Below are 26,587 nucleotides of genomic sequence, written 5' to 3' on the forward strand. Positions count from 1 at the left end.
TATTTTCTAAAAAGTCGATTTTACATTTATATTTACAAATAATAGAATTAACTGCAACATTCTATCTGGCTAGGCTGGCAGCCTTCACCGTTCTCTACCAGTTTTCACAGGGATTTCAACCATGTGCATGAAAAGGCTTCTTAGTGAAATTCTGATGAAGGTGAGATCAGCTCCCAGAACATCAGCCACAGCACGTCAAAGTCATTTGAATATGAACTAGTCAAATGAAGAAATCAGTAAGTGTGTGTGTTTGTGTGTGTGTGTGTGTGTGTGTGTGTGTGTGTGTGTGTGTGTGTGTGTGTGTGTGTGTGTGTGTGTGTGTGTGTGTGTGTGTGTGTGTGTGTGTGTGTGTGTGTGTGTGTTTGTGTGTGTGTTTGTGTGTGTGTGTTTGTGTGTGTGTGTGTGTGTGTGTGTGTGTGTGTGTGTGTGTGTGTGTGTGTGTGTGTGTGTGTGTGTGTGTTGTGTGTGTGTGTGTGTGTGTGTGTGTGTGTGTGTGTGTGTGTGTGTGTGTGTGTGTGTGTGTTTGTGTGTGTTTGTGTGTGTGTGTGTGTGTGTGTGTGTGTTTGTGTGTGTGTGTGTGTGTGTGTGTGTGTGTTTGTGTGTGTGTTTGTGTGTGTGTTTGTGTGTGTTTGTGTGTGTGTTTGTGTGTGTGTGTGTGTGTGTGTGTGTGTGTGTAATTTTTTTTCCAGGGAAGGCTTCCACCTTAAATGCCCTCCCCTGCAGGTCTATATTAGGTACTCGTAGTTACTGAACTTCGAATACGATATAATCAACACCATATCGTCTAAGTCCAGTAATATCGAATACCTAATAAAAACATTGAAGTCAAAAAAGAGAACTATTAAGCAGGGGGCAAGCCCACTGCATCCCCCACACCCCCTGCTACTTAAATATTCCAACTCCGAGGCCGCACTACACAAGTAAACGGAAATCTCCTCTTACGGAGATTTCTGTTTACCTCTTCGATGTTCTACGGTTTCACTGTTTACATGTCGACAATGCCAGATTCGACATTGTGATCATTTGTAGAGCTAATATAGACACCTCCCAGTGTGAGGCAGCACCCCCCTACACACTTGATACCTATGTATACCAAATACTGAGATCAATGTCTGTCTTGAGAGAAAAGAGAAATTTCCAAGGTAGTGCAGTCTCTATCTTTGTTGCAGCAGACTAAAACTGCTTGTTTGTGATTGATTTCAGTAATGATCAGTAGTGTAGCAGTGTTGAGCCGAAATGAGCATTTGAGCCAGCAGCTGTAGTATCCATCAAATACCTGAGTTGGAAGACTTGTGTACAAGCAGGCCTTTCCCATCTTTCACAAGGTTTTGATTTTCCTCCATATCATCCCAACTTTCATGCCAGGTGTATCTGAATTGGGCTATTCACTTGTGTTCATCTCTTCATCAGAGTCAAGGGAGAAGGGTCTTGCATACTCCAGATGTACACAAGCAGCTGTGATTCTGCCTGGAAAAGTATAAAGAACCATGGAAATCAGACATGCAATTCGTAGCCTTTGCAAAAAGGGCAGGTCTGTTGCAGTGCAGTTCATTTCAAAATGCCTAGCTCATTGTCTCATTTTGTTACTTCTGCAACATTGTACTAGGCTAAGTAGGAGAATAACTTTGTACAGCAAAAGCTGCCACTTCATCCTTCCTAAGAAGGATGATCACCTAGGCCATTTTGAAAAATGCAACCTAATACAGTGCCAACAACTTGTCTAAACACCATTATATCATCTGTAGAGCCAGGATATGTTTTTCCGTGACCATTCCATAGGGACAACTACAGTTGTACTTTCTCAGGGGTAGGTGTCCACTGGTCCATAAGCTTTGAGAATCTTCCTGAGATTTAAAATTGCTCCAGCACCGAACAGTATGATGAATATAGTACAGTTGGTTTAGGAACTTAAGGTAGTTTTAGATGTTTGAGCAAGTTTTCTGTTGTAGTAAATGTTTTCCACCCATCAGTTTTGTGCCTTTATCCATCCTGGGTTTGGGGTGAATATCCAGTCTCCTGTTTCCTCTCTTCTGGCCTGAGAAGGCTGGTGTGTATAGTATCTGGTGAGGGAACTTTGGGGCTTCAGTTTGTTTTACTCCCATCTTTGGGAGTGCGTGGGCTTCATATCAGACCCCCTAAAGCTGGCAGAGGCAAGAAAGAATTGAAGATTTCATGTGGATGCCCCATCCATCCCATGGGTATGTTGATGTTCAGGTGAGAGGTGGAACAATATCCATCCAGCTAGGAAGGAAGGGGGGGCTCAGTCTAGCCAGATATTGAGCTTTCTGCATATAGCAGGAATTTCACTAGTTGTTAGTACTGCAGCAGTGAACATACCTGAACCTCTCTATTTGTATGGTAAGTTACTTCACAGTTGTACTTTCCTGACACTTCTGTTCACTGTGTTATTTTGCAGGTTGAGACAAAAAGTTTTTTTATGCATTTATTTATGATATTTGCATAAACTAATATTGTTATGCAACTTTTTCTTTTTGTCGCAGCTTAATGGCGTAAAAGCAAGAGATGAAGCACATGTTCAGTTTGAGAAACTTTACAATATTTTGGACGAAAGAAAAAATACTATTATCCAGACTATTGAAGAATCTAAAAACTCAAGGGTGGAAAAACTTCGTCAGCAGTTGGAGGAATATCAAGGAATGTTAGAAAATAGTGGTCTTGTTGGGTATGCTCAAGAAGTGTTAAAGGAAACCGATCAGTCCTGCTTTGTGCAAACTGCAAAACAGCTGCATATCCGGTAACTTCTTGCTTTAGGCTGCTTTGTCCAACACTTTTTCAAAATGTTGATTTATTGTTTGACTTTGCCAGTTGAATCCCTGTGTTCTAAAACATTCATGAGTCTAATCTTTCAAGTCCATCCAAATAGTGTCTTACATACTACATTTGCCCCACCTCATATCCTGTTATAATATATCTACTTATCCCACTCCTTTTCAAAATAATTTTTGTTAGTGCACTGTATCAGTTATTTCCCGTCTTCCAACCTTTCAGTTAAGAAAAAAAATGGTATCCTGAAATGTATGCCTTCCATCCTAAAAGGCTGACAGACTTTACAGATTTCCTGTGCCATGCAAGTATTTATTTTCTTATCCCATAAACATTTTGAAAATGCTCATCCATCCCCTACAGGTAAAGATGAAGTATTTGACAGATTTGGAAAGAGAATTTATTCTTCAACTTTAACCTTCAGGGTTCTGGGTTGTCCGGCTTGTTTTGAATACTGGCATTTCTACAGTTTCTCAGGTAACTTAAACGTATCTTAAGTGTGTTTGTGATGATACTGCTTGCAGGGCAACTGCTACTGTTGAGTCATTTTGCTTTGGTTTGTGCTTGACCTTTTTTCCTGAAGACAAATAAGAAATCTTAGACTTAACTGTGGGGCAGCTACCCAAATTCTTAAACACTATTATGAAAGAGAAACTTAATTCAAGGTGTTACCAAGACTTTTCAACGCTCTTTTTCTGACTTTCAAAATTCTCAGCCTCTTGCTTCATAAATCAGAACAAACTAAATCAACAATCATCTGGCAAAGAGTTTACTAAAAAGTGGCAAGAAGGGTTTACCAAAAAAGGACCCTTCCAGAAAAAGCACTGTCCACTAGTAATGAATTACTATTACAGCATTCCTCACCCCCATCCTGCTGTCACTTCTTTGCTGTTCCAGAGCCTGGTTCTTTATTTTTCTTTTTGTCGGTAGATTGTCACAGACAAATTGGTTCTAAGAGTTGTAGAGGAAGGCTGCAAATGGCATTGGGATAGCCTACCCTACCTCCTTTTCCAGGATTTCCTTCACACACACCCAAACAGACTTCTCCATTTCCTGCAGTCATCACATAAATGCTTGCCCTAGGGATCGTAGATCCAGTGTCCCCCAGCTCAGCTGGGCAAAAGATTTTATTTCAGAATTTTTCTGGTGCCAAATGAAGGACCCCAGGACTTGAAACATCCTTTTTTAGCATATTTGTAAAAGTTCCAGAGGTCAAAATGTTGACTTTGCAGTATTTTTTTTTTTTGGCCTCTCATTCCTCATTCAAGTTTTCTTGTAAAACTAGACTTGAATGATGCTTATCGCTTTCTCTTTGCCACAGAGTTTAGAAGGTTTTTAAAATCTGTGTCTGGGTTACATTATCAGTTCTTTGGATTGCCCTTTGTATTATCCACTGCTTCAAGTGCTTCAAGTGTGTTTAGAAAGTGTAGCTCTTGTAGTAGCCCACTGCAAGACTGTAAGGCATCCACATCTTTCCTTATTTAGACAAATTGATTATCTCTGCAGAATCTTATTGTTATAGATGTCAGGAGTCATGTACATGGGTAAGATGCCTTCTTGTGGACCTAGGATTTCAGATCAGCTATCAAAAATACTTTATCACTTAAATAATTGTTTCTAGGGTGCCTTCTGGACTCCTCCTTGCAAAAGGTACTTTTGACCCAGGAGAAAGTCAAAATTTTCCTGAACCTTTTTCATTCGTCTCAGATTTGGCAAGAGAATTTCTTAGGATTCTAAGATTAATGGCATGTGAGTTTCATGATTTGTCTATCCATATTACACATGAGAAAAATAGTGATCTGAAGTAGTTTAATCAGCAACCTGTGTGGATCCGAGCCGGCAGCATACTAAGCAAAAAGATCTGAGCTCCAAGCTCCACCTCCCTACCCATACTACACTGCAACTTACTTCCAGTCCCCAGATCTCGTTTGTCGCGGCTTTGCCAGCACGGGATTTTTGAGATCCAGGCAAGTTTGTCAGGGTTTTTCGAAATGTATTGGTCTGTGTGTGCCCCTTTGTTATATCTATAGATAAACAGCTATCTCCCATTACAGGTTTCTTTCCCCGCAAGATATTTGCATTTTGCAAGTTAGAAATTTGTTAACATTCTGTCAGTGTAGCCCCCCCCCCCGTAGAGTGTGTGGGTGCGCGTTTACTATGTCGAAAAGTCAGAAAGTGACTTTCTCTAAGTGCACAGAGGGTGGTCACAAGCTGTCACCAGCCGACGGTCATACTCTGTGTGTAGTTTGCTTGGGGGGTGCCTAATTTGTCATCCGGCTGCAAAATCTGTGCTTCCTTCAACCCCCGAGCCCTGCGGGATAGCAAGAACAAGTTGATTCTGGCGGGTCTTCTACCTGCGGAATCAACTTCGGCTTCTTCTTCTTCACAGCTTCTTCGCCAGCCATGGCTGTGGCTGTCCAGCCTTGCCGCCCTCCTCCCCTGTCCAGGACTCACCCTCCCACCTTGTCACAGGAGAGAGCAAGAGAGGCCAAGAAAGAGAATGAAAGAGAAACACAGGGGAGGCAGAGAGACATGCAGTAAAGGACAAAGATAGAGGGAAGGGCCGCAAGCGGCAGGCCAAGTTGGATCCAACGGCCCCTCCCGCTAAGGTGATTGTCTCCTGTTAAAGTTACTAGGCCATCCTTTCCTCAGCTCCGTTCATCAGGTTTTTCTCCGGAGGAGGCTAGACCACCCTCAAGGTCGTCTTCGTGTCGGCCCTCCTGGCCAGCGTCTGTGGCGTCCACGAGATAGACTCGGAGCATCTCTGAAGCAGACATGGATCGGTTGATGCGAAGGTTTCTACAAATTCAACTGCAGATGGGAGTGTGCGGGGAGTTTGGCTCTGTTTTTCGCCCCGATAGCTCCTTCTTCGATCCACCATCGGATTTCGGAGTCTATGGATCCAAGGAGCCCCGAAGTCTGGGGGTTGGCGCCGATGGTACCTTCGGCCTCGACGCCGGCCGTGCCCTCGAGTCTGTCTGATCCGCTCTCTGAGCCGAGAGTTGGACGTCTGATTCAAGAGGATGAGTGCGTCTTCGGCTCAGTTATGGTCGGGGCATACCGTCCCTTTGGGTTTGGCTGTTCCAACTTCAACTCCAATCCCTTAGTCGGATCCGAGGGTCGTGGCTACCCTCACCACCAGTTTCAGGGAAGCCGGTTCTCCTTTGGCGTTCAACGTTCTGGAGAGGGTTCTCTTTGAAGGATTGAGACCCCTCACTCTGTCCTCAGGGTCCATCCCTTCCCCCTCGCAGTTGGGCTTGTCTTCTGTCATCCAGTCCCCCCAGGGACAGCCTGTGACTATTTTGCCCCAGACAGTTCCCCTGAAGGAACACAAAACCATTTGTGAGCCTTCCCCGGAGAGTCCACCCGAGGAGGTTCCTCACAAATGCCAGTGTAAAGGAGAGGCACTTGGACTCCCCGGAGTCCCTCACTGAGGATACCAACTTGGAGGAAGGGGAAGGTTCCACCAAATCACCCCCCGAAAACGTCTCCTTCGGAGACATAATGGAAATCCTTCACTGGGGGGGGGGGGTCCGCCCAAAAACCTTCCTCTGCCGAGTCAGTATTCCTGGAGGCATTCGACACAGGTCCATCTACCTCTTGGGTGTCCCTCCAAGCTGACCCTCTGGTGGACCTTATCACCACCAGAGCTTGGAAGGAGCTGGACTCTGTGGAGCCAATACCCAAAAGACCCGACAAAATATTGAGCCCCCCGGCAGATAGAACTTCTTGGAGCAAAGGTTCTGTGGTTGATGCCATGGTGGTGGCGGCAGCGGCCACAAAAAAGGAACTCACCCAGGAAAGTTCCTTGGTCCACCCCCTCAGACAAGGAGTCCGGGGCGATGGACCATCTTGGAAAGTGGACTTTTGCTTCAGCTACCTTTACTATAAGGGCGCTGAGTTACTTGGCCCACGTAATTCGACTGCAGCGGGACCTTGTGAAAGAGTACGCCGAGTCCCCCCCGGAGTCCATGTCTGCAGAGGATAAATGGACATTCTCTGCTCGTATGGCCATTCTCAAGTCTGTGTCCAATACGTCCATGCATCTACTCTCTCACGGCACCGAGGGAGCCGCTAGGGCTAGTAGGTCCGGTATCGCCTTAAGGCATCATGCCTGGCTCCGTCTTTGCGATTTCATGGAACCCTTCAAGGCGCCCTTCGCTAACTCACCCTTTGACAGTTCTGCCCTGTTCGGGAAGACTGTCCGCGATACGCTTGTCCAGAGCGAGAAAGGCGTGAAGCGCTGTCAGTAGTCTGGATCCGCTTCTCTTAACCTCAAAGGTCCTTTTCCAGGAACCAGTGAGGGCAAAATAAGCTGTGGTTACGGAAATCTCAGCAATCTCGGAACGCTCAGACTCCTCCTCCCTCAGAGGCAGAGGGGGGCCAAAGAACTTCGGGTCACAGGAACCTTTTTCAGATTGACCTGCGCAGCAACCCTGAGGGATTGCTCAACTGCTCCTCTCTGAAGGCAGTCATGGGGCGTTTTTTGATGCACCTAGCCCAATGGGAGTCCATCATGACAGATCGCTGGGTGCTTCGATTAATATCCAGAGGCTATTCTATTTCCTTCACAAACAAGCCCCCTTACACAAAGCGCCTCCTGGACGTACCACCCGCTCAGAGGGAGGACGCGGCTTTGGAAATACAAAAGCTGCTAGACAAAGAGCCATCCAGCAGGTGCCCCCAGACCAGTCCGGATCAGGCATCTTTTCCAGGTTCTTTTTGGTGCCAACAAAGACGGGGGACCTAAGGCTGATTCTCAACCTATCAACAAATGAAACGTGTTCATTGCCAAGGAAAAGTTCTGGATGGTCACGCTTCAGTCCATCCTGCCCTTCTTGCAGGAGGAAGACTGGTTGTGCTCGATAGACCTCAAGGATGCCTACTACCATATCCTGATGGACAGGCAATCCAGGAGGTTCCTCCTCTTTCAGCTAGGGGCCAGTCATTATCAATTCAGGGTCCTACCCTTTGGTCTCACCACAGCCCCCAGGGTGTTCACCAAGGTCATGACAGTTGTAGCGGCCCACCTGAGACTTAAGGGCATTCAGGTCTTCCCGTACCTGGACGACTGGCTCCTCACCGCTCCCACCAGGCATTTACTCTTACTAGCCAGAGATTTCTTTCTCCGGACATCACCTCGGCTGGAGATCTCCATAAATCTCAGGAAGTCTTCCCTTCAAGCTGTTCCAAGTGTTAGACTTCATAGGGGCGAGAATAGATTCTCTTCAGGTCGGGGCATTTTTGACTCCGGACAGACTACACAGCCTGGCACTTCATGTGTTAGTGCTTCTGTAGTCCCCTGCACCCCCAGCAGAATTAGTCCTGAGAGCCTTCGGGTCCATGGAAGCAGCTATCAACCTGATCCCTTGTGCTCGTCTGCATATGAGAATTTTACAATGGACGTTGCAAGTTCAGTGGTCGATACTTCATCATCCTCTAGATTTTCCTATCCCTCTGAACAGTGTGCGCAAAAATTCTCTTGCGTGGTGGCTCCGATCCTGGGATTTGCAGGAGGGACGTCCCTTTGTTGCTCCCAAACCCCAAGCCATGGTGACCACGGATGCCTCTCACCTAGGGTGGGGGGGGCACTGTTCGGGCAGGACTGTTCAAGGCACGTGGACTCAAAGCGAGACAGTTCTGCATATAAATGCTCTAGAGATGAGAGCGGCCCTTTTAGCATTGCAGGCCCTTCATGCTAATCTTCCTCTGGGAACTATTGCGATCCAGTCAGACAATATATCAGTGGTCTGGTATATCAACAAACAGGGGGGAACCAAATCTTATCCCCTTTGTTGAGAAGCTATGAGAGTTTGGGAATGGGCGATCTCCACCAACCGCTTTTTGATTGCAATGCACATTCTGGTTCGGTTCAGCATCTTGGCAGACAAATTGAGCAGAACTATCCTTTCTCCATACGAGTGGTCTCTGAACCCCTTGCATAGCGGAACAGATCTTCCTCAAGTGGGGTCAGCCTTGCTGCGATCTCTTCGCATCGTCATTCAACGTGTGAAGTGCAGCGAGTTTTTCACTGTAACCCACCCGACGGGAGAAGCCCCCAGAGATGCTCTTCATGCTTGGCCACCCAGTCGTCTTTATGCATATCCCCGGCTCTCATTCATGACAGAAGTCTTACAGAAATCTCGTCTGTTTGGGAGCAGAATGATCCTCTGGCCTCAAGTCTGGTTTGCCTGCCTACGGTCTCATCTCATAGCTCCACCCTGGATCTTGGATCCCATTCCGAATCTGATTAGTCATCCATCGGGAATGCTTCCTCTGAATCTGGACAGCTTGAAGCTCACAGCTTGGCTGCTCCAGTTCCACTAGTTGCTAGGACTCCCGGTATCTCTTCCCCTGCTAAATCCATCTTGGTTGCAGCACATAATCCTCTACCTGGAAAATTTACTGTAGCAAATGGAGACGTTTCTCCATTTCGGCTTCACAGAGAAATCTGGATCCTTTTACTGCTCTGATCCCAGCGGTATTAGATTTTTTGTCTCATATCTTCCAGCAAGGAGCCAGCTCTTCCACAGTGAAGGTCCAGCTGGCAGTTATTTCTCATTTCCATGTAGGGGACAATTTAGGCTCTCGCTGCTGCCAGAATTTGTAAGACCTTTTTGAAAGGCACTTTTCTTCTGAGACCTCCTATTAACAATCCGTCCTCAGTGTGGGATCTGACTTTGGTTCTCCAGGCCTTAGTTGCACCTCCTTTCGGGCCCTCTGCATCAGTTGACATAAAATTCTTGTCATGGAAGACTGCTGCTTTTCTGGTAGCTATCACTTCAGCCAGGAGAGGGTCGGAGCTTCAGGCTCTTTGTATGAAACCCCCATATCTAGTGTTTCATAAGGACAGGGTGTCTCTCAGGTCTAATCCTTTTCTCCCTAAAGTTGCTTCTGAGACCAACATTAATCAGTCTATTAATTTGCCTGGTTTTTTTCCCGAATTTTCAAAACAAAGGGGAATACAAGCTTCATCTGCTGAATGTTCACAGGCAGTTACGTTTTTATTTGCACAGGAAAGGCAGTCTTTTGTAAATCTGATCAACTTTTGCTAAGCCTTTTTTAGAGAAACCAGTTTCAAAGGTGACTCTCGCTAGGTGGATTTCCCTTTGTATCCTACAAGCATATAGAGAGCTTGGTTTACCAGAACCAGTAGGAGTTCGTGCTCATTCTACGCGTTCTCTGGTAGCGTCTGCCACATTCTGGTCTAGAGTTTCCCTGGATGACATTTGCTCAGCAGCTACCTGGACATCCTCTCACACCTTTTACTTATTATAAACTGGATTTGGTGTCTAGAGGAATGGCTTCCTTTGGCTCTGCAGTGCTCCGTAATATTCTCTGTTAAGGGCCTCCCAAGATTTCGGGTAGCTGGGGACTCTGTCCCACAAGTTGCTGATCCAATGAAGTTAACTACTTCAGATAAAGAAGTTATGTACTCAACATAACATTCCATCTGAGTAGGTAAACTTCATTTGTCAGCAACCGTCCCTCCCTCCTTCCCCCTTACCTTGGCGATTATTTCTGTTGAGTTTGATGTTCGGAGAACATGAGCTTTGTTTGTCCTTGGTTCAGGGGTCTCGGGTTTTAGTTTGTTGGTGTCGCTTGTGGAGTGGCAAACTCGATCTGAGGATTGGAAGGAGGTTACAGTGTAGTATGGGTAGGGGGGAGGAGCTTGGAGCTTGGATCTTTTTGCGTGGTATGCTGCTGGCTCATATCCGTGTCTGATCCAAAACCCACAGGTTGCTGACCTACTCAGATTGAACATTATGGTGAGTACATAACTTCTTTTTTTTTTTCTGTTTGGATCCAGTGTTCTCCCCCATTAGGCTACCAGATTTATGGTTTGGGATTCTCTAAAGAGAGCTGTTTGGTGGAAAGAGCAGATTTCCTTCATTCCAGGCCTATCATTTTTCTCTCACTCCTACTCTCAATGTATGGCAACAGCTGAATCAGATTTTGCATAAGGGTAGATGTGAAGGGTCCCTATCAAATGGTAGAAAGCTCATGTGATAGAAACTCATTTCACTGACACCATAAGATGGAAAGCTCAAAACACTGAAAACTCATTTGTCTTCAGTATATATAGTTAGGGTGGTGTGGGAGGCGTAGCCCCCCACATAGTTTATGTAAATATTGTTTTCTCCAAACAGTTCATTGTAGTTGTACATATCCATGTGTAGGGTTTAAAATGTATGAAGTATGTGGGGGGCTGTGCCCCCACCCCTCTAACTATATATACTAACTCCAGGATAGCACTATCGTGGGGAAAAGGGCATATAGCATTTTCAGTGTTTTGAGCTTTCTATGTTTTGGTTTCAGCCAAATGATTTTCCATCAAATGATTTTTCTGTCATTTGGTAGGGACCTGATGTGAAGGTTCTGTGGAAACAGACAGGCCAGAGCACATAAATGTGAGAGAGATGTTAGCTGTAATCCATGCTGTAGAATGTCTGTCATGTGTGGTCAACAAGGACCTTTACACATGATTACAGACAACTTCACAGTGATGTGGTACTTAAACAGGGGGGGACAGCAGGGCTTAACTCTGTACCAGCTGGCTGTTGTAGCTTCTGAGGTCGTAATTTAGCATATCCTTAATCGGCAAAGTTTCCTACATTCTGTCTGAGCAAAACGTAGTGTCAAGTCGAACAGGACCAGAACCGATCCTAACGAACGGAAATTTAAAAATGGGGTCTTCTAGGATTTGATTCCGTTGTGGGAACACCTCAAATAGATCTGTTTAGTCTGTTCTGAGAGGAGACGGTCTGCTCCAGGATTCCTTGCAAATATTTTCTTGGGCAGGAATGCTGCTACTTGTATTTCTACTCTTTCCACTTTTATCCGTGGCTGTCAGAAAATTCAGAAGGGTTCTTCAGAGATCATTGTGGTGACTCCGATGTTCATCGTGTTACCCTGCTGCAGTCATCACACTTGGGTAATCGTCAGGCGGTCCCGCAGTCGGCCGGAATTCCAAAGTCTTGGTCCGGCATCGGTTGTTGTCACTTCTTCCCTGACATCAGTGCGCCAGGGGTATATATAATGCATCCTACGCCATTTTCTTCAGTCTTTCTTGCCGCGCGGTGCCCGAAGCAGTTAGCAAGTGCTGGTCGGCCGACTCCTGAGATTTTTCGAAGTCGAATTTCAGATCCGAAGTCTTCAATAAAGCTAAGTACCCCATTGGGGAAACTTTTCTTGCCTCAGACCGATGTCAGAAAAAGTTAACAATTGTATTTCTTGTGGGAAGCAAATACCTCATAAGGATTTTCATTCTTACTGCATACCTTGCCTAGGCCCAGACCACGACGTCACTAGTTGTCGTTTTTGTGCTAGGTTTAAAAAGCGTACCATCAAAAGATGCTTTCATTTCGCACGACACTACTTCGGTAGAAAATTTAACTACACTATGCCGTCGGAACAACCGACTACCGGCGTGCACAAAAAACGCAAGGATAAGGACAGGCAGTCTAGACCCAAGCCAGACTCCGAGGCCTCGGCTGATCCGGTCTCCGGTTCACCGGTCTTCAATGAGGCTCCGATGCAGCCCCTGACTACCGCAGACCTGGAACCCGAGACCGCGTCGGAACTTTTGTCGGAAAGTACTAGGCCGACGCAGCCATTTTGTTTAGCCCCTACCGACGACACTGCTGAAAAAGATGTCGGTGTTGCAGAAACACCGTTTCTGGAGGCGTCTTCAGACCGACTACGCTCACCATAAAAACGACTAAGAATCCTATTAAACCTAAAAAGACCACTTCAGTCCCCTGTTCAAGGCCCCATGCCTAAGAAACAGATGCTCAAAATGGCTGAAGATTTGATCTCTTTAATCAGGGGTTCCCAACCTCCTCCAGACAAAAGGCCTAGACAAGAGGAAGATTATGCCTCCTCTGAACAAGTGTCCATTTCCTCAGGCTCCTCTGAGGACCAAGATTACTCCTTCTCCCCTTGTGAAGATTCTGATGCTGAGGAATTCTATTCCCTCAGCTTCTCCTCCTGAAGACTACTCCTTTAGGGAAACATTACACACTGAGGGAACATTTTCACTGGGAAGGTCAAGACTACTCTGACTCAAAGAAAAGGCTCAGAGTTTCTTTTACTCCCCCAGCACAGACCACTTGCCATCCCCCCAGTTTTAGACATTGTGGATGATGTTTACTTAGAATCCAGTTTGAACCCAGATTCTTTGCCTCCTGCTCCAGCCAAACCTGATAGATACTACAGAGTGCCCGATTCCCACAAATTTCTTTATAAAAGTCCTGTTGCTGATCCAGAGACTATCTCCCAGGGTCCCAAAGGGGCTAAGGCTTCTATGGCAAAAAATCCTGTACCCTCTGAAAGGGACTCCAGAGCACTAGACAGGTGGGGGAAAAAGGTTTACACCTCAGCCACTCTAGCTATGAGGGCACTAAATTGCCAGTTTCACATGCTAAAATATCAGCAATTTCTAAGGTCTCAGTTAAAACAAAAAATGAGCACACTCCCTCAACAGTCTGAATTGAAAGAAATGCAGGATCTGTTGCATGCAACTGAACAGGTGGGCAAACCTACTTTACAATGTGGGTTTGATTCTTTGGAGGCTTCCTGCAGAGCAGCTGTCACTGGGTCTGTTATACGTAGGCATGCTTGGTTAAAGGAACAAACTCTGCCTGATCATGTTAAATCAAAGCTTCTAGCTGCTCCCTTACAGCAGGATGTTCTTTTTGGAGTTAAAGCAGAAGAAGTCTTAAAGAAAATGGAGGATAAGGCAAAATTTATGCAGACAGTCAAAGATTTCCTACAGGTATAGCCCCCTCGCTTCAGCAGAAACTGGCCAACAAAAAATTGGTCCTTTCCAGCTACTGACAGACCACAGAGGGGTAAATACAGACGTCCAAGAGGCAGAGGACAACCACAAGCCCAATACAAACCTTGACAATGGGGCACTGCAGCACAGAAGGGAGGAGAAGACGGGTCCCAAACTACCAGAAGGCAAACTCAATTACTTGCACCTCATCTGGCCAAGCAACACTCTTTTGGCAGCCCCCTTGGGAGGAAAACTTGCACTTTTTTCAGACAACTGGCACATTGTCACAAAGGACAAATGGGTCCTAAACATAATTTCACGAGGATACAGATTCCATTTTCACACTTTGCCAATGAAGAGGAATGCCAAACCTGCCACAAAATCAAGGGGCAGATGCACAAAGGCAAATTACAGCTCTCATGGACATGAGCCATTCAACTGGTACCTACTCGAGAGCAAGGCTAAGGATTTTACTCAAGACTCTCTCTAGTTCCCAGAAAGGACAATGCTTGGAGACCAATTCTGGACCTTTCAATTCTAAACACCTTCTTACAAGTACCCAAATTCAAGATGCTAACACTACAGCAGCTTCTTCCCATGTTGGGCAAGAAAGCATGGCTAGTAACGTTGGACCTCAGGGAGGCATACCTGCATGTCCCTATCAGACAAAGTTGCAGAAGATACCTCCGTCGTTTCATTGCAGGTTCAACCCATTACCAATTCCCTGCACTTCCCTTTGGCTTATCTACTGCGCCCAGGGTCTTCACAAAATGCCTGGCACCAGTAATTGCATACTGCAGACAGAAGAATTCAAATATAATATTAAACCTGGAACATAGAGGTGCAATAGTGCTTGAAAAAGACAATGGAACCCAGTAAAAAGCACTATTCGTTGCGAGTCCAAAACTTTCTTTATTACAAAACCAAAATTAAGCGCTTTCGTCAGTTTGTATTCTGATGAAGTCAAGTATTAACTGACGAAAGCGCTTAATTTTGTTTTGTAATAAAGAAAGTTTCGGACTCGCAACGAATAGTGCTTTTTACCAGGAATTCAAATATACCCATACCTGGACGACTGCCTCATCCAAGCAGAAAGCAAGGATATCCTCTGACAACATCTGGCTTTTGTAAAACATCTTCTAAGTTGCCTGGGGTACACAGTAAACGAAAAGAAATCAAAACTAGTACCCTCACAAAATGACATTCCTGGGTGCCAGCTTGAACACAACGGCCCAGAAGGCTTATCTGACGCCAGACAAACTACTACAACTGACTCAATATTTCAAAACAATGGCAACAAAGACCCAACTACCTGCAAGAAAAATTCTGCAGGCCTTGGGCTTCATGGCATCTTGCATACTACTAATACCATTTGCAAAGCTGCATATGAGGAAATTACAGTGGTACCTAAAAAGCGTATGATCTCAACACAGTCACAGCTTGGACACAATGATATCTCTCATTCCCTGCCTACAACAGGAGTTTCTATGGTGGTCACTGGCATGTCACCTCAACAAGGGTCAGTCTTTCACCTTGCCCCCAGCCAGGCAAACTATGACAACAGATGCATCGGACTACGCCTGGGGGGCACACATGGCAGGACAGTGCATTCAAGGTGTATGGACTGCAGATCAAAGGAATCTGCACATCAATCAAAAAGAGATGCTAGCTGTACAGAATGCTCTGACAGCCTTCAAGAATCTATTACATCCAGGACAACTTACAGTAAGGACGGACAACACCACAGTAATGTGATACATAAACAAGGGGGTACACACTCCTACCCTCTATGCAGGCAAGCAATGACATTGTGGAACACTGCTCTGGCTTACCAAGTTCAGTTACAAGCTTAATTCCTGCCAGGACAAAAGAACACATTGGCAGACGACCTCAGCAGAAACATCATGGATCCCCACGAGTGGAAACTGGATCCACAAGTATTTGCAATGATAACTCAAAAATGGGGCCTTCCAGGCATAGACCTGTTTGCCAGTCCTCAAAACTATCAACTAACAAAATTTTGTACAAGGACACTTAACCATCAAGCTTGGAAAGTGGACGCACTCTCATTCAGTTGGAAAAACCTGATAGTATATGCCTTCCCTCCATTGCCTCTCCTCACAAAGGTGCTTCTGAAAGTCTGAAAGGAAAGACCACGACTGATACTCACAGCCCCAGACTGGCCACGCCAGCACTAGTACCCACTATTGAGGAATATGGCCCATGGCCCACCTTGGATTTTACCACAAACTGCCCATTTGCTCAAACAGCAAAACAATCAGATTCTTCACAGCCAGCTAAAAACCTTTAAATCTGGCTGTATGGCAAATCACCTGAACATCCAGCCAGCTCCTCTTTCCCAAGCAGTTATGGATGTTATTCTGGAAGCTAGGAGGCCCAGCACCAGGAAGGCCTATTCGGACAAATGGAAAAGGTTTTGTGCCTGGAACCAAGCTAAAGGCCAAAACACACTTCAGCCTCACATGCCTATGATTCTACAGTATTTAACTGAGATGTTGCACAAAGGACTTTCCTTTTCTTCCATTAAAATCCATGCATCAGCTATTTCAGCTCACTACAACATGGAACCACCCTTATTTTCGCACCCACTTCTAAGGCAGCTCCTCAGAGGGGCAAAAAACATTAGGCCCCCAGGAGAGCACCTACACCAACATGGGACCTAAATTTTGTTCTGGAAAAACTTGCGCTACCTCCCTTTGAACCAGCTTTCTCTGCAGATCTACAGTTCCTATCATGGAAGACTGCCCTGCTGCTAGCAATAACTTCAGCTAGAAGAGTCTCAGAGCTGCAGGCACTAATGGCAGTGGAACCTTTCCTCATTTTCCATCAAGACAGAGTTTCTCTACGAACTAATCCTTCCTTCATGCCTAAGGTGGTTTCCAGTATGTCTTTAAATCAAACCATTCACTTACCCACCTTCTTCCCAAACCCGCCGAACAAAGGAGAAAGACTCCTGCATTCCTTGGACATTCACAGGCAACTTCGCTACTACTTGGACAAAACTAAGGCTTTCAGAAAATCTGAACAGCTCCTTGTACCCTATGCTACAGCTTCACAAGGGAAGGCTATATCAAAACAAACCATTTCCAAATGGGTAGGACATTGCATTCGTTTCTGCTATACCCATCATGGAAAACCAGTTCCTGCTACCAGTAGGCCCCACCATACTAGGGCAACAGCTACATCTACAGCCTTCCTCAGGGGGGTTCCAACCAAGGAGATTTTGGAAGCTGCAACTTGGAGTTCAGTACACACCTTTACCAAACACCATCACTTGCCACTTTACTCTAAGACTAGGGCTGGCTTCGCCACTGCAGTTCTGCAGGGCCTTCTAGCCTCCTCTAACTCCTCCACCCATCCATAGCTTTGGGATTCTTCCCAAGCGTGATGACTGAAGCAGGGTAACACGATGAACATAGTACAGTTTTGTACCTACCATAAATGTAGAGTGTACACCCTGCTGCAGTCCATGTTACCCTCCCTCCATCCCCTCTGATCTAACTGGCTAAATCTCTACAATACCTTCCTGATGTATTTGCTTATAGCTGGAGGGATTTTGTGTTTGTGCAAAAATTACTTAATTTGGTACTAATTACTGACCACCTTTTGGGGGGCACCTGACATCTGGGACAAGAAAAACTGAAGAAAATGGTGTCTGATGCATTATATATACCCCTGGCGCACTGACGTCAGGGAAGAAGCGACAGCAACTGACGTCGGACCAAGACTTTGGAATTCCGGCCGACTGCGGGACCGCCTGACGACAGGATAACCCAAGTGTGATGACTGCAGCAGGGTGTACACTCTAACATCTACATTTATGGTAGGTACAAAACTGTACTTTTTGGCTGAAGCATCAGTGGCTGTCCTCCTATTCACATGTTGCAGTATTCTGTACAGTTGGGTTTTCTCCTCTTGCTACCCAGTCCGGCCATTATACAAAAGTTTGCAGTCATTGTATGGTGTGTGGGAAGTCTGACGTAGCTACCAAAGCGTGGGCCATAAAAGTGACGTATGCATGCACCAAACCTCAAAACTTCTCTGCTGCCAGTCGAACATCAGGTGTTCCTGCCTTCCCAGCAGTCGGATACTTGAGAAACTCAGATAAGTAACCCCTAAGGGGAGCCTTTTTTCAGTCATTGTATGTTGGTGCTTGTTCATGTCAATTCAGAAAAGGTGGAAATCCTCAATATTTAATGAAGTAAATCAAAAAAATGTTGTATGTCAAAGGTAGATGGAAAATTTAAACCCTGCTACCTGCCCCAAACAAGTTTCAGCTATATTAGCAGTATTCCTTCCCTCCCATTTACCCCTCCTGATATCGGGCATCTCCTTTCTTGGATGGCACAAGACTCGCACTACCTTCTCTGGGACTGGTTCCGACTGTGGCGCTCAGTTCTGAAGTCTGGTGTGTGCAGATGTCACTTTTATGGTCCATACTCTGCTAGCCACGTCAGACGTCCCACGCACTATACATTGACTGTAAACCTTTGTATACTGGCTGGATGTTCGGGTAGCAAAAGAGAAAACCCAACTATACAGAATACTGCAACATGGAAGAGGAGGACATCTGTGGTTTTGCTAAGATTTTACACAACTTTTCTTTCTCCCTTTTTATGCAGTTGTCAGAAAAGAAATTACCACAAGCTTGATCGCAGATTGGATCTACTAGCACAAGACAAGGGGTTGTTTGATCCTTCCCAGTATAAAAGTACTACAACTGACTGGTTGGATGATTGAATTCTGATACCTTTTGGGCATTTTGTTTCTGATCATGTGCAGCCGGTATTAGAGAAGGCAAAATCCTTCTGTTAGGAAATATGTTAGTAAGTGGAAATACTTGCTTTTCGGTGCTCCATAAATAACTAGGTCATTTTCAGGTTTCTGTAACACTAATTTTACAGTATTTCTTTGAGTTATTATCCTCTGGCCTGTATGCCATGGCTTCCCTTGGATCCTCCCCTTTCTTCCATCAGCTGTTATTTGGTACTTCCATTTTGCTCATGAGCCTGGTGAACCCAGACAGCATTTTTTTTCTGAATCTGTGGAAGAGCTTTAATGCTTCCTTTGGAGATGTGCTTAGGAGTGTGAACTGTGGATTACCTAGTAGTTCCTTAGCCATCTCTACAAAAATGTCTTAACTGCTACTTGAATAAGGAAGAAGAGGAACTTTGTGTCATTCCTTCATGGGACCGGTCCTGAGGGATGCCATATTTTCAGCTTGGAAACGTTCAGATTCAGCTCTTCGTGCTTCCAGGAATTTGGATGGTATTTGGATATCCTGATGGAGTGAAGCCATGTCCTTGCCAAGTATTCTAGGGAAGATTCCTTTCTGATCTTCTCTTCACTGCAGCTCCCTGAGACTGCCATTTCCACCTCATTTCCTGATGAAGAATCCGTTTTTGAATAAAGTAAGAGGTTTTTTGTTTTTTTTTGCTACTTTGGGTGTCGGGACCTGCTGTAATTTTGATTTTAGATGATGCTGTAGTAGTAGGTCAGGGTCAGGCATGTGTGCTTAGAATGGCAAGACTAGACTTTCTTTCCTGGATGCCCTTATTGGAATAATTGTCTGCTTAGGCTTTGCAGAAGTTAAGTAATGCCAAAAGAAGCAAGCAGTAGCCACCCTTGAATATTTTTGTGATGCCACCCAAGTTCGAAAAGAAGAAAAAGAAAGCTGCCTGTAATCACTGTCTAATTTTGCCTTGTGTAGTTCCAAGTAGAGGACAGCTCCACCAGTTCATCTGTTACAGAGCCAACTGTTTTAATAGAACTACCTATGGAAGGCTGGGTCTGTTTTTCCAGGCTAGGAGAGCCGTCAACCGGTAGGCTGTCTTTGTAATTGTGGATGGCTGCATCTAGAACTCGACTAGTGCCTCCTCTGAAAAAGAAATGTTCTAGTCACGACAAGACAGTCTCCACAAAGCTCTGGAAATGAACATAGTCGCTATTCAGAAAGGAAGGGAAAATTATCTTACTTTCACATTTTCCTTGATGTGAAGAAGATGGTAGCCGCCTTTTCCATCTCAAAGTGCAACAGTTTTATTTAGCGTGTCCCATATACCATGTTTCATAGGAGGATTCTCAGGGGAGTCTCAAACCTGCTGTTTGTACAGCTTGATGGACTTTACAGATGCCTTCTTGGCAAATTACTGTAGTGTTTGACATGTTGCTGGTTACGGTGATGGACTTAACACAAGGAACTCTGTTTTTCCTAATTGGATTATTGGCTCCTAATGACCTCATCAAGTAACTTTTTGATAATGACCCTGGTTTGGTTGTTTCTATTGTTGCAGGCTTTGTGATTGCTGTCATTGGAGTAGACTGCTTCCCACATAGCCAGCCCAGGAAGTCCAGTCTTTGACTGCCTGGGTTAGGATTAAGCAAAACGTCTATACTTGGACTGTATTTCATCTTCATAGTTTCATATAGATACCTAAACCGTGTGGGTTGTGCATTGGCGTTTTTTTTCTTTTCTTAACCACCCCAGCTGCCTGATAATCTGGCCAGTCCCTGGATTGTGCCCATTTGAGAGCTGGATGTTGTCTTGCCCTCATACAGGTAGTAACCAAGAGGTTTATTGCTGTATGCTTTATGTTGTGGTAAAATCTCAAGGAGGGGCATGCAGTTTGTGAGACTTGGGATGTCACTTATGTGGTGGCATAGTCCCCAGGCACACTTATTTCTCTTTGAAAAAGCAGTTCCTGTTGGGTGTGTGGCCTCTAGGGGGTTAATAGCTGATGCATCCCTGAGATGCATCTCACACCCACCCTTAGTGAGAGGTAAGAAAGCAGTGCCTCTTAATTCTTCTCCCCTTCCAAATTAGCTCCTGCAGTCAGGCCTGGGCTCCTTTATTCAGTTTCTATGGAATTTACTGTGTTATACACTTCTCTGGTGTAGTTTGACTGCAGAGCTGTTGTGTGTGTTTTTTATGCAATATTTTTTGCAACTTTTAGCCTTGCTACCTGTTGATCTGGTCAGTTAGTCTGTTCCTATCACTGGGACAAGAGTCATCCAGGAGGGGGTCATCATTCACACAGATATCAAGGGTGGTTCTGGGTTTTTCCTGCTTCAGTGCACATTCCCAGTTTATCATCCAAATGGGGCCATGCAGATTGTGTCTGTCCATACTTATCCCTCACTTCAGCAATGGAAGTTGCCAGTAAGCAGCCCCACCCACATCTCTCTTGAAGCTTAAGAAGTGATTCTCTCTGTCTGCCTTATGGAAATTGTACTTTCTTATATGGTGCAACCCTCACCTCCCCCACTCTGGTAGGACAGAGGGGGGCCACAAACCCTTCATTCTTGGCCCCCCCCGGCTCCTCCTCTGCCTGTACTTGAAACCTAATTGGCTTGAATGCTGTTTGTATGCCATTGAAAGATCCTTCTTTAAGCTAGCCTTTGTTTGAAGTCCTTTCCTGAAGCCATAAAGTAGATGGCCATCTTTTAAGAAGTTCGTCCAGTCTCGCTTAATGAAAAAAAAATGCAAATGCTTCAAACAAATGCTGGTTAAGAAATTATCCCATTAGCCATATTTCTTCAGCTATGCTTCTGCTTCTGAAGCACTGCATACTAGACATTTCACTATTTTTTTTTCTTTCTCATTTTACTTCATTCTGATTTTGCTTTACAGGTTTAATACCATGTATTACTACTGTGTCTAATTTTTATCTTTAATATGTATAACAAATTCATGCATTTGTCATTTTCATTTGTTCCTCACCCTGTGGGTTTCAGATCCGACCTCCGGTCTGACTCGACCGCTTTCCAAGCTCAAGATTCGATGCTCAAGCGCCTCCTCTCCCTCCCATAATGCCCTCCCCCCCCCCCCATAATGCCTCCTTCCCCCAGAATACCTCCGATTTAATTTACCGCTTACTGAAGAAGCATCGGGATTGCATTGCTCCTGTTTGTGTATTGCCAAAGTTCTGTAAGTTGGCTTTTGCCGTTCTTTTGTTGGTCTGCCCTCCTCTCATCCCACTCGCAACTCTTTTCTTACATATTTCAAACAAAAAGCCTCCTTTTAAAGTTAGTTTAGTGTGTTCCCGTGGTTCTTCAGTTTCTGGTCTCTTTTTTTTTCTTTCTGTCCTTCATTTTGTCTCTCTCTCTCTCTCTACTGGTTTATCATGGCTGAGAAGTTGGATAAACCCTTGGAGTTAACAAAATGCACTTCCTGTGGGCATAAGATTCCTTTGTCTGGTGGCCACAGGGAGTGCGTTTACTGTCTAAATGCACTTCCTGTGGGCATAAGATTCCTTTGTCTGGTGGCCACAGGGAGTGCGTTTACTGTCTAGGGTCTGCTCACCTAGACAGCTCTTATGGGTATGTGGTGGTTTCAACTCCGCATGCTTATGCGGACCACCACAAGTTGGTGTTGAAGGGCTTGCTTCCTCCTTCCACAGCCTCCACTTCAGGGGCTAAAACTCCTGTAAAGAAGTCCAGGGAGGTCAGGGAACACAGGAAGCATTCCTCTGGAGCTACCTAGAAAGGCATCTAAACCCTTCGGATCAGAGGTCGTCAGATCCAGTGATTGTGGCCCAGCTACTTCGGCTACCTGTACTCCTACTGTCTCTTTGGAGTCTGGTGTTTCAGCTCAGAGCCCTCCTCCCAAGGTCTAGACCACATTCTACATCCTCCTCCATCAGGTCTAATTATAGTTTGAGTGGGAGGTGGATAAATGGAGACCATTTCTCAAGGTGCTGATTCAAATGGGGGTACTGCCAGCTCTGTCACCCTCTGGGTCCAGGACCAGACATTCCCCTTTTCTTCCCTTAGCTACTTCTCCAATCTGTTGACCTGCTTCAGAGTTAGCAGGTCAGTGGCCCCGAGAAGAGACATCGGATCTGCTAGTGGTTGCCACTTAGAGTCCGGTTTCCCTGACACGCTTGGCTCAAATGGCTTCGGGGCCCATTGCGTCTCTGAGCTGAAGCTTAGACGTAGAGTCCTGGGGGTTCGACTGTGAGGTTTTCAGAGTTCTCTTCCCCTCTGAGCTTCGTCATTCTATAGCTGAGCTCCGACTCCCCCTTGGAGCAGAGGATGGCGGGGGTTCAGGAGACGTCTGCTGCAATGGCTTGGGCCCCGGACAGATGACTCTCATATTCTCGCAGTCCATCTGCCTTCGAGGTGGTGAGAGGGTCCTCTCCCATCCTAGGGGATTCCTGGATGTTCATCGTGTTACACTGCTGCAGTCATCACACTTGGGTTATCCTGCCTTCAGGCAGTCCCGTAGTCGGCCAGAGTTCCAAAGTCTTGATCCGGCGTCGGTTGCTGTCACTTCTTCCCTGACGTCAGTGCGCCAGGGGTATATAAGATGCAACAGACGCCATTTTCCCCAGTCTTTCTTGCCGCGTGGTGCCCGAAGCAGAAGCAGTTCGCAAGTGCCAGTCAGCCGACTCCTGAGATTTTCGAAGTCTGATTTCAGATCTGAAATCTTAAATAAAGCTAAGTACCCCGTTGGGGAAACTTTTTTCTTGCCTCAGACCGATGTCAGAAAAAGTTAATAATGGTATTTCTTGTGGGAAGCAAATACCTCACAAGGACTTCCACTCTTACTGTATTCCATGCCTAGGCCCTGATCACGACGTCACCAGTTGTCGGTTTTGTGCTAGATTTAACAAACGCACTATAAAAAGACGTTTTGATTTTGCTTTGCACTACTTTGGCCGAAGGTTCAATTATACTATGCCGTCGGATCAACCGACGACAGCAATTTCAAAAAAACGCAAAGACAAGGATAAAGACAGGCATCCGAGGTCCAAAGCAGACGACGAAACCTTTTTTAGGCCAGTCGCCGGTTCTCTTAGCCCCTGACACCTGCTACCTCAGAGCCACAGGCCGCCTCTGACTCCCACATGGAGACAACTAGGCCTCTGGAAACTCAAGGTACTGGGCCTACGGAAACTAATCCCTCAGATGGGTCTGGAGCCACTGAGCAGGCATCGGCTTCTGAGGGTGTTTTCAGACCTTAACTTACCATTAAAGCAACAGCCAAGACAAAAGTACCATTAAAGACGAAGCAAGTACAGCATTCTCCTGGACAGTCCTCCATGCCGAAGAAACAGATACTTAAAATGGCCGAAGACCTCATTACTCTGATCAGGGGATCACAACCCCCTCCTGAGAAGAGGCCTAGGCAGGATACAGACTATGATTCCTCTGATCAGGTTTCCATTTCCTCTGATTCCTCTTCAGACCAGGGAATACTCTCTACCCCCCTATGAGGACTCTGATGCTGAAGAATCTATCCCTTCAGCCTCTCCTCCTGAGGATTACTCTTTTGGGGAAACTTTACATACCATGAGGGAGCATTTCCATTAGGAAAGTCAGGATTACTCAGAATCCAAGAAAAGGCTCAGGGATTTCCTTTTATTGCCTCAGCACAGGCCACTGGCTATTCCGCCTGTGCTAGATATTGTGGATGATGTGTTCTCTGAATCCACCTTATCTCCTGATTCTTTACCCCCTGCACCATCCAAGCCAGATAGGTATTAGAGTCCCTGACTCTCACAAGTTTCTTTATAAAAACCCTTCTGCTGATCCAGAGACTATTTCCCAGGGTCCAAAAGGGGTTAAGGATTCCATTGCAAAAAATCCAGTACCCTCTGACAGAGATTCCAAAGCTTTGGATAGATGGGGGAAGAAAGTTTACACTTCTGCAACTTTAGCAGTAAGGGCTTTAAATTACCAGTTTCACATGCTTAAGTACCAACAATATTTAATGGCTCAGTTAAAACAGAAAATGCTTACAAGCTCAGAAGCTCCTGACTGTAAAGAAATGCAGGATTTATTGCATGCAGTTGAACAGGTGGGAAAACATGCTCTGCAATGTGGTTTTGATTCTTTAGAGACCTCTTGTAGAGCGGCAGTTACAGGTTCTGAGATTCGAAGACATGCTTGGTTAAAAGAACAGAGTTTACCTGATCATGTTAAGGCAAAATTATTGGCTGCTCCTTTACAGCATGATACCTTGTTTGGTGTTAAGGCAGAAGAGGTGTTAAAGAAAATGGAGGATAAAGCTAAATCTATGCAAACAGTCAAGGATTTCGTACAGGTACAGCCACCTCGATTTAGCAGAAGTTGGCCAACAAAGAATTGGTCCTTTCCAGTGTCAAACAGGCCACAGAGAGGCAGATAGACACCCAAGAGGCAGATCTCAACCCCAAGGCTCAAATAGACGACAGTGGGGCACCTCAACCCCAAAAGGAGGTGAGGACAAGTCTCAACCTTACAGGAAACAGTCCCAATGACTTCCCCCTTTGTACGCCAAGCACTTCCCTTTTGGCAGCCCCCTTAGGGGGAAAACTAGCACTTTTTTCTCAAAACTGGCAAACAATCACCCAAGACAAATGGGTTCTGAATATTGTGCCTCAAGGTTGCAGGTTCCACTTTCATACTTTACCAAGGCTAAAAGGAATGCCAGACCTGCCACAGAATCAATGGGCAGAGGCACAAAAACAAATTTCAGCCCTCATGGACATGAGCTATACAAGAAGTACCACAACAGGGACAAGGATTTTACTCAAGACTCTTCCTGGTCCCCAGAAAGGACAAGGCCTGGAGACCCATACTAGACCTTTCAATTCTGAATACTTACCTGGATATTCCGAAATTCAAAATGTTGATGTTACAACAGCTTCTACCCATGCTGGGCAAGAAGGTTTGACTTGTTACTCTGGACCTCAGAGGCATACCTGCATGTCCCTATCAGACAAAATTGCAGAAGATACCTTAGATTCAAAGCTGGAACAATGCACTTCCAATTCTCTGCACTGCCCTTTGGCTTATCTACTGTGCCCAGGGTCTTTACAAAGTGCCTGGCACCAGTAATTGCATTTTGCAGACAAAAAGGAATTCAAATATATCCATACTTGGACGACTGCCTCTCTCAAGCAGAGACAAAGGACATTCTTCTACAGCATCTGGCGTTTGTAAAAAGGTTGCTAATTTTTCTAGGGTACACAGTAAATGAAAAGAAGTCAAAACTAGTACCCTCACAACAGATTATATTCCTGGGTGCCAGCTTAAATACAACGGCCCAGATGGCTTATCTCACGCCAGACAAACAAATTCAGCTAACTCAATATTTTCAATTACTGGCAAAAAAGTCCCATCTCCCTGCAAGAAAAATTCTGCAGGCCCTGGGATTCATGGCATCCTGCATACTACTAATACCATATGCCAGACTGCATATGAGGAAATTGCAATGGTACCTAAAAAGTACACTCACACAGTTTAGAAGCAGTAATACCAATGATTCCCTGCCTACAACAGGAGTTTCGATGGTGGGCACAGGCATGTCACCTAAACAAGGGTCAGCCTTTTACCCTCCCCACAGCCAGGCAGACTCTTAACAGATGCTTTGGATTACGCCTGGGGAGCACTCGTGGCAGGAAAATGCATTCAGGGCAAGTGGACCACAGACCAGATGCATCTTCACATCAATCAAAAAGAGATGTTGGCTGTTCAAAATGCCCAAACAGCTTTCCAAGGGCCTTCTACATCCAGGACAATTATTATTAAAGACAGACAACACCACAGTAATGTGGTACATAAACAAGCAAGGGGGCACTCATTCTTATCCCCTATGCAGGCAAGCCATGACCTTATGGAACACAGCTCTAACATATCAAGTTCATCTGCAAGCACAATTCCTGCCAGGAAAGAAAAATACTCTGGCAGACGATCTAAGCAGAAATATCATGGACCCTCACGAATGGAAATTGAATCCACAAATCTTCAGCATGGTAACACAAAAATGGAGATGCCCAGACATGGATCTTTTTGCCTCCCCACTGAATTGCCTTTGATTGTATAAATGGAAGGCATTTTCAACCCTCTGGTAAATTTTCATGTAATACGGAAGTAGTTCTATATGCATTGAGATACCCATAGGGGAGAGTAAACGTGCTTTTAAAGTAAGGTTGGAAGAACACGTTAGAGATATTAGAATTAAAAAAATGGAAAGCCCCCTTGCAATGCATTTTAAAGATCATAGTAGTGATCCAA

The 26,587-nt window shown here is 45.4% G+C and overlaps 1 protein-coding gene across 2 annotated transcripts in view; it reads left to right on the forward strand.

The window, feature by feature from the left end:
• Positions 1-26,587, forward strand: part of TRIM36 (tripartite motif containing 36) — a 1,224,111-nt gene that overhangs the window by 737,222 nt on the left and 460,302 nt on the right. For both annotated transcript variants that reach the window (XM_044059328.1, XM_044059329.1), the window contains exon 6: positions 2,502-2,755. In XM_044059328.1, the coding sequence (XP_043915263.1) occupies positions 2,502-2,755 (254 nt within the window). The remainder of the gene's footprint in view (positions 1-2,501; positions 2,756-26,587) is intronic.

Source organism: Protopterus annectens, chromosome 17.part0, assembly GCF_019279795.1.
Source record: "Protopterus annectens isolate FY-2018-M chromosome 17.part0, PAN1.0, whole genome shotgun sequence".
Classification (NCBI taxonomy): domain Eukaryota; kingdom Metazoa; phylum Chordata; order Ceratodontiformes; family Protopteridae; genus Protopterus; species Protopterus annectens.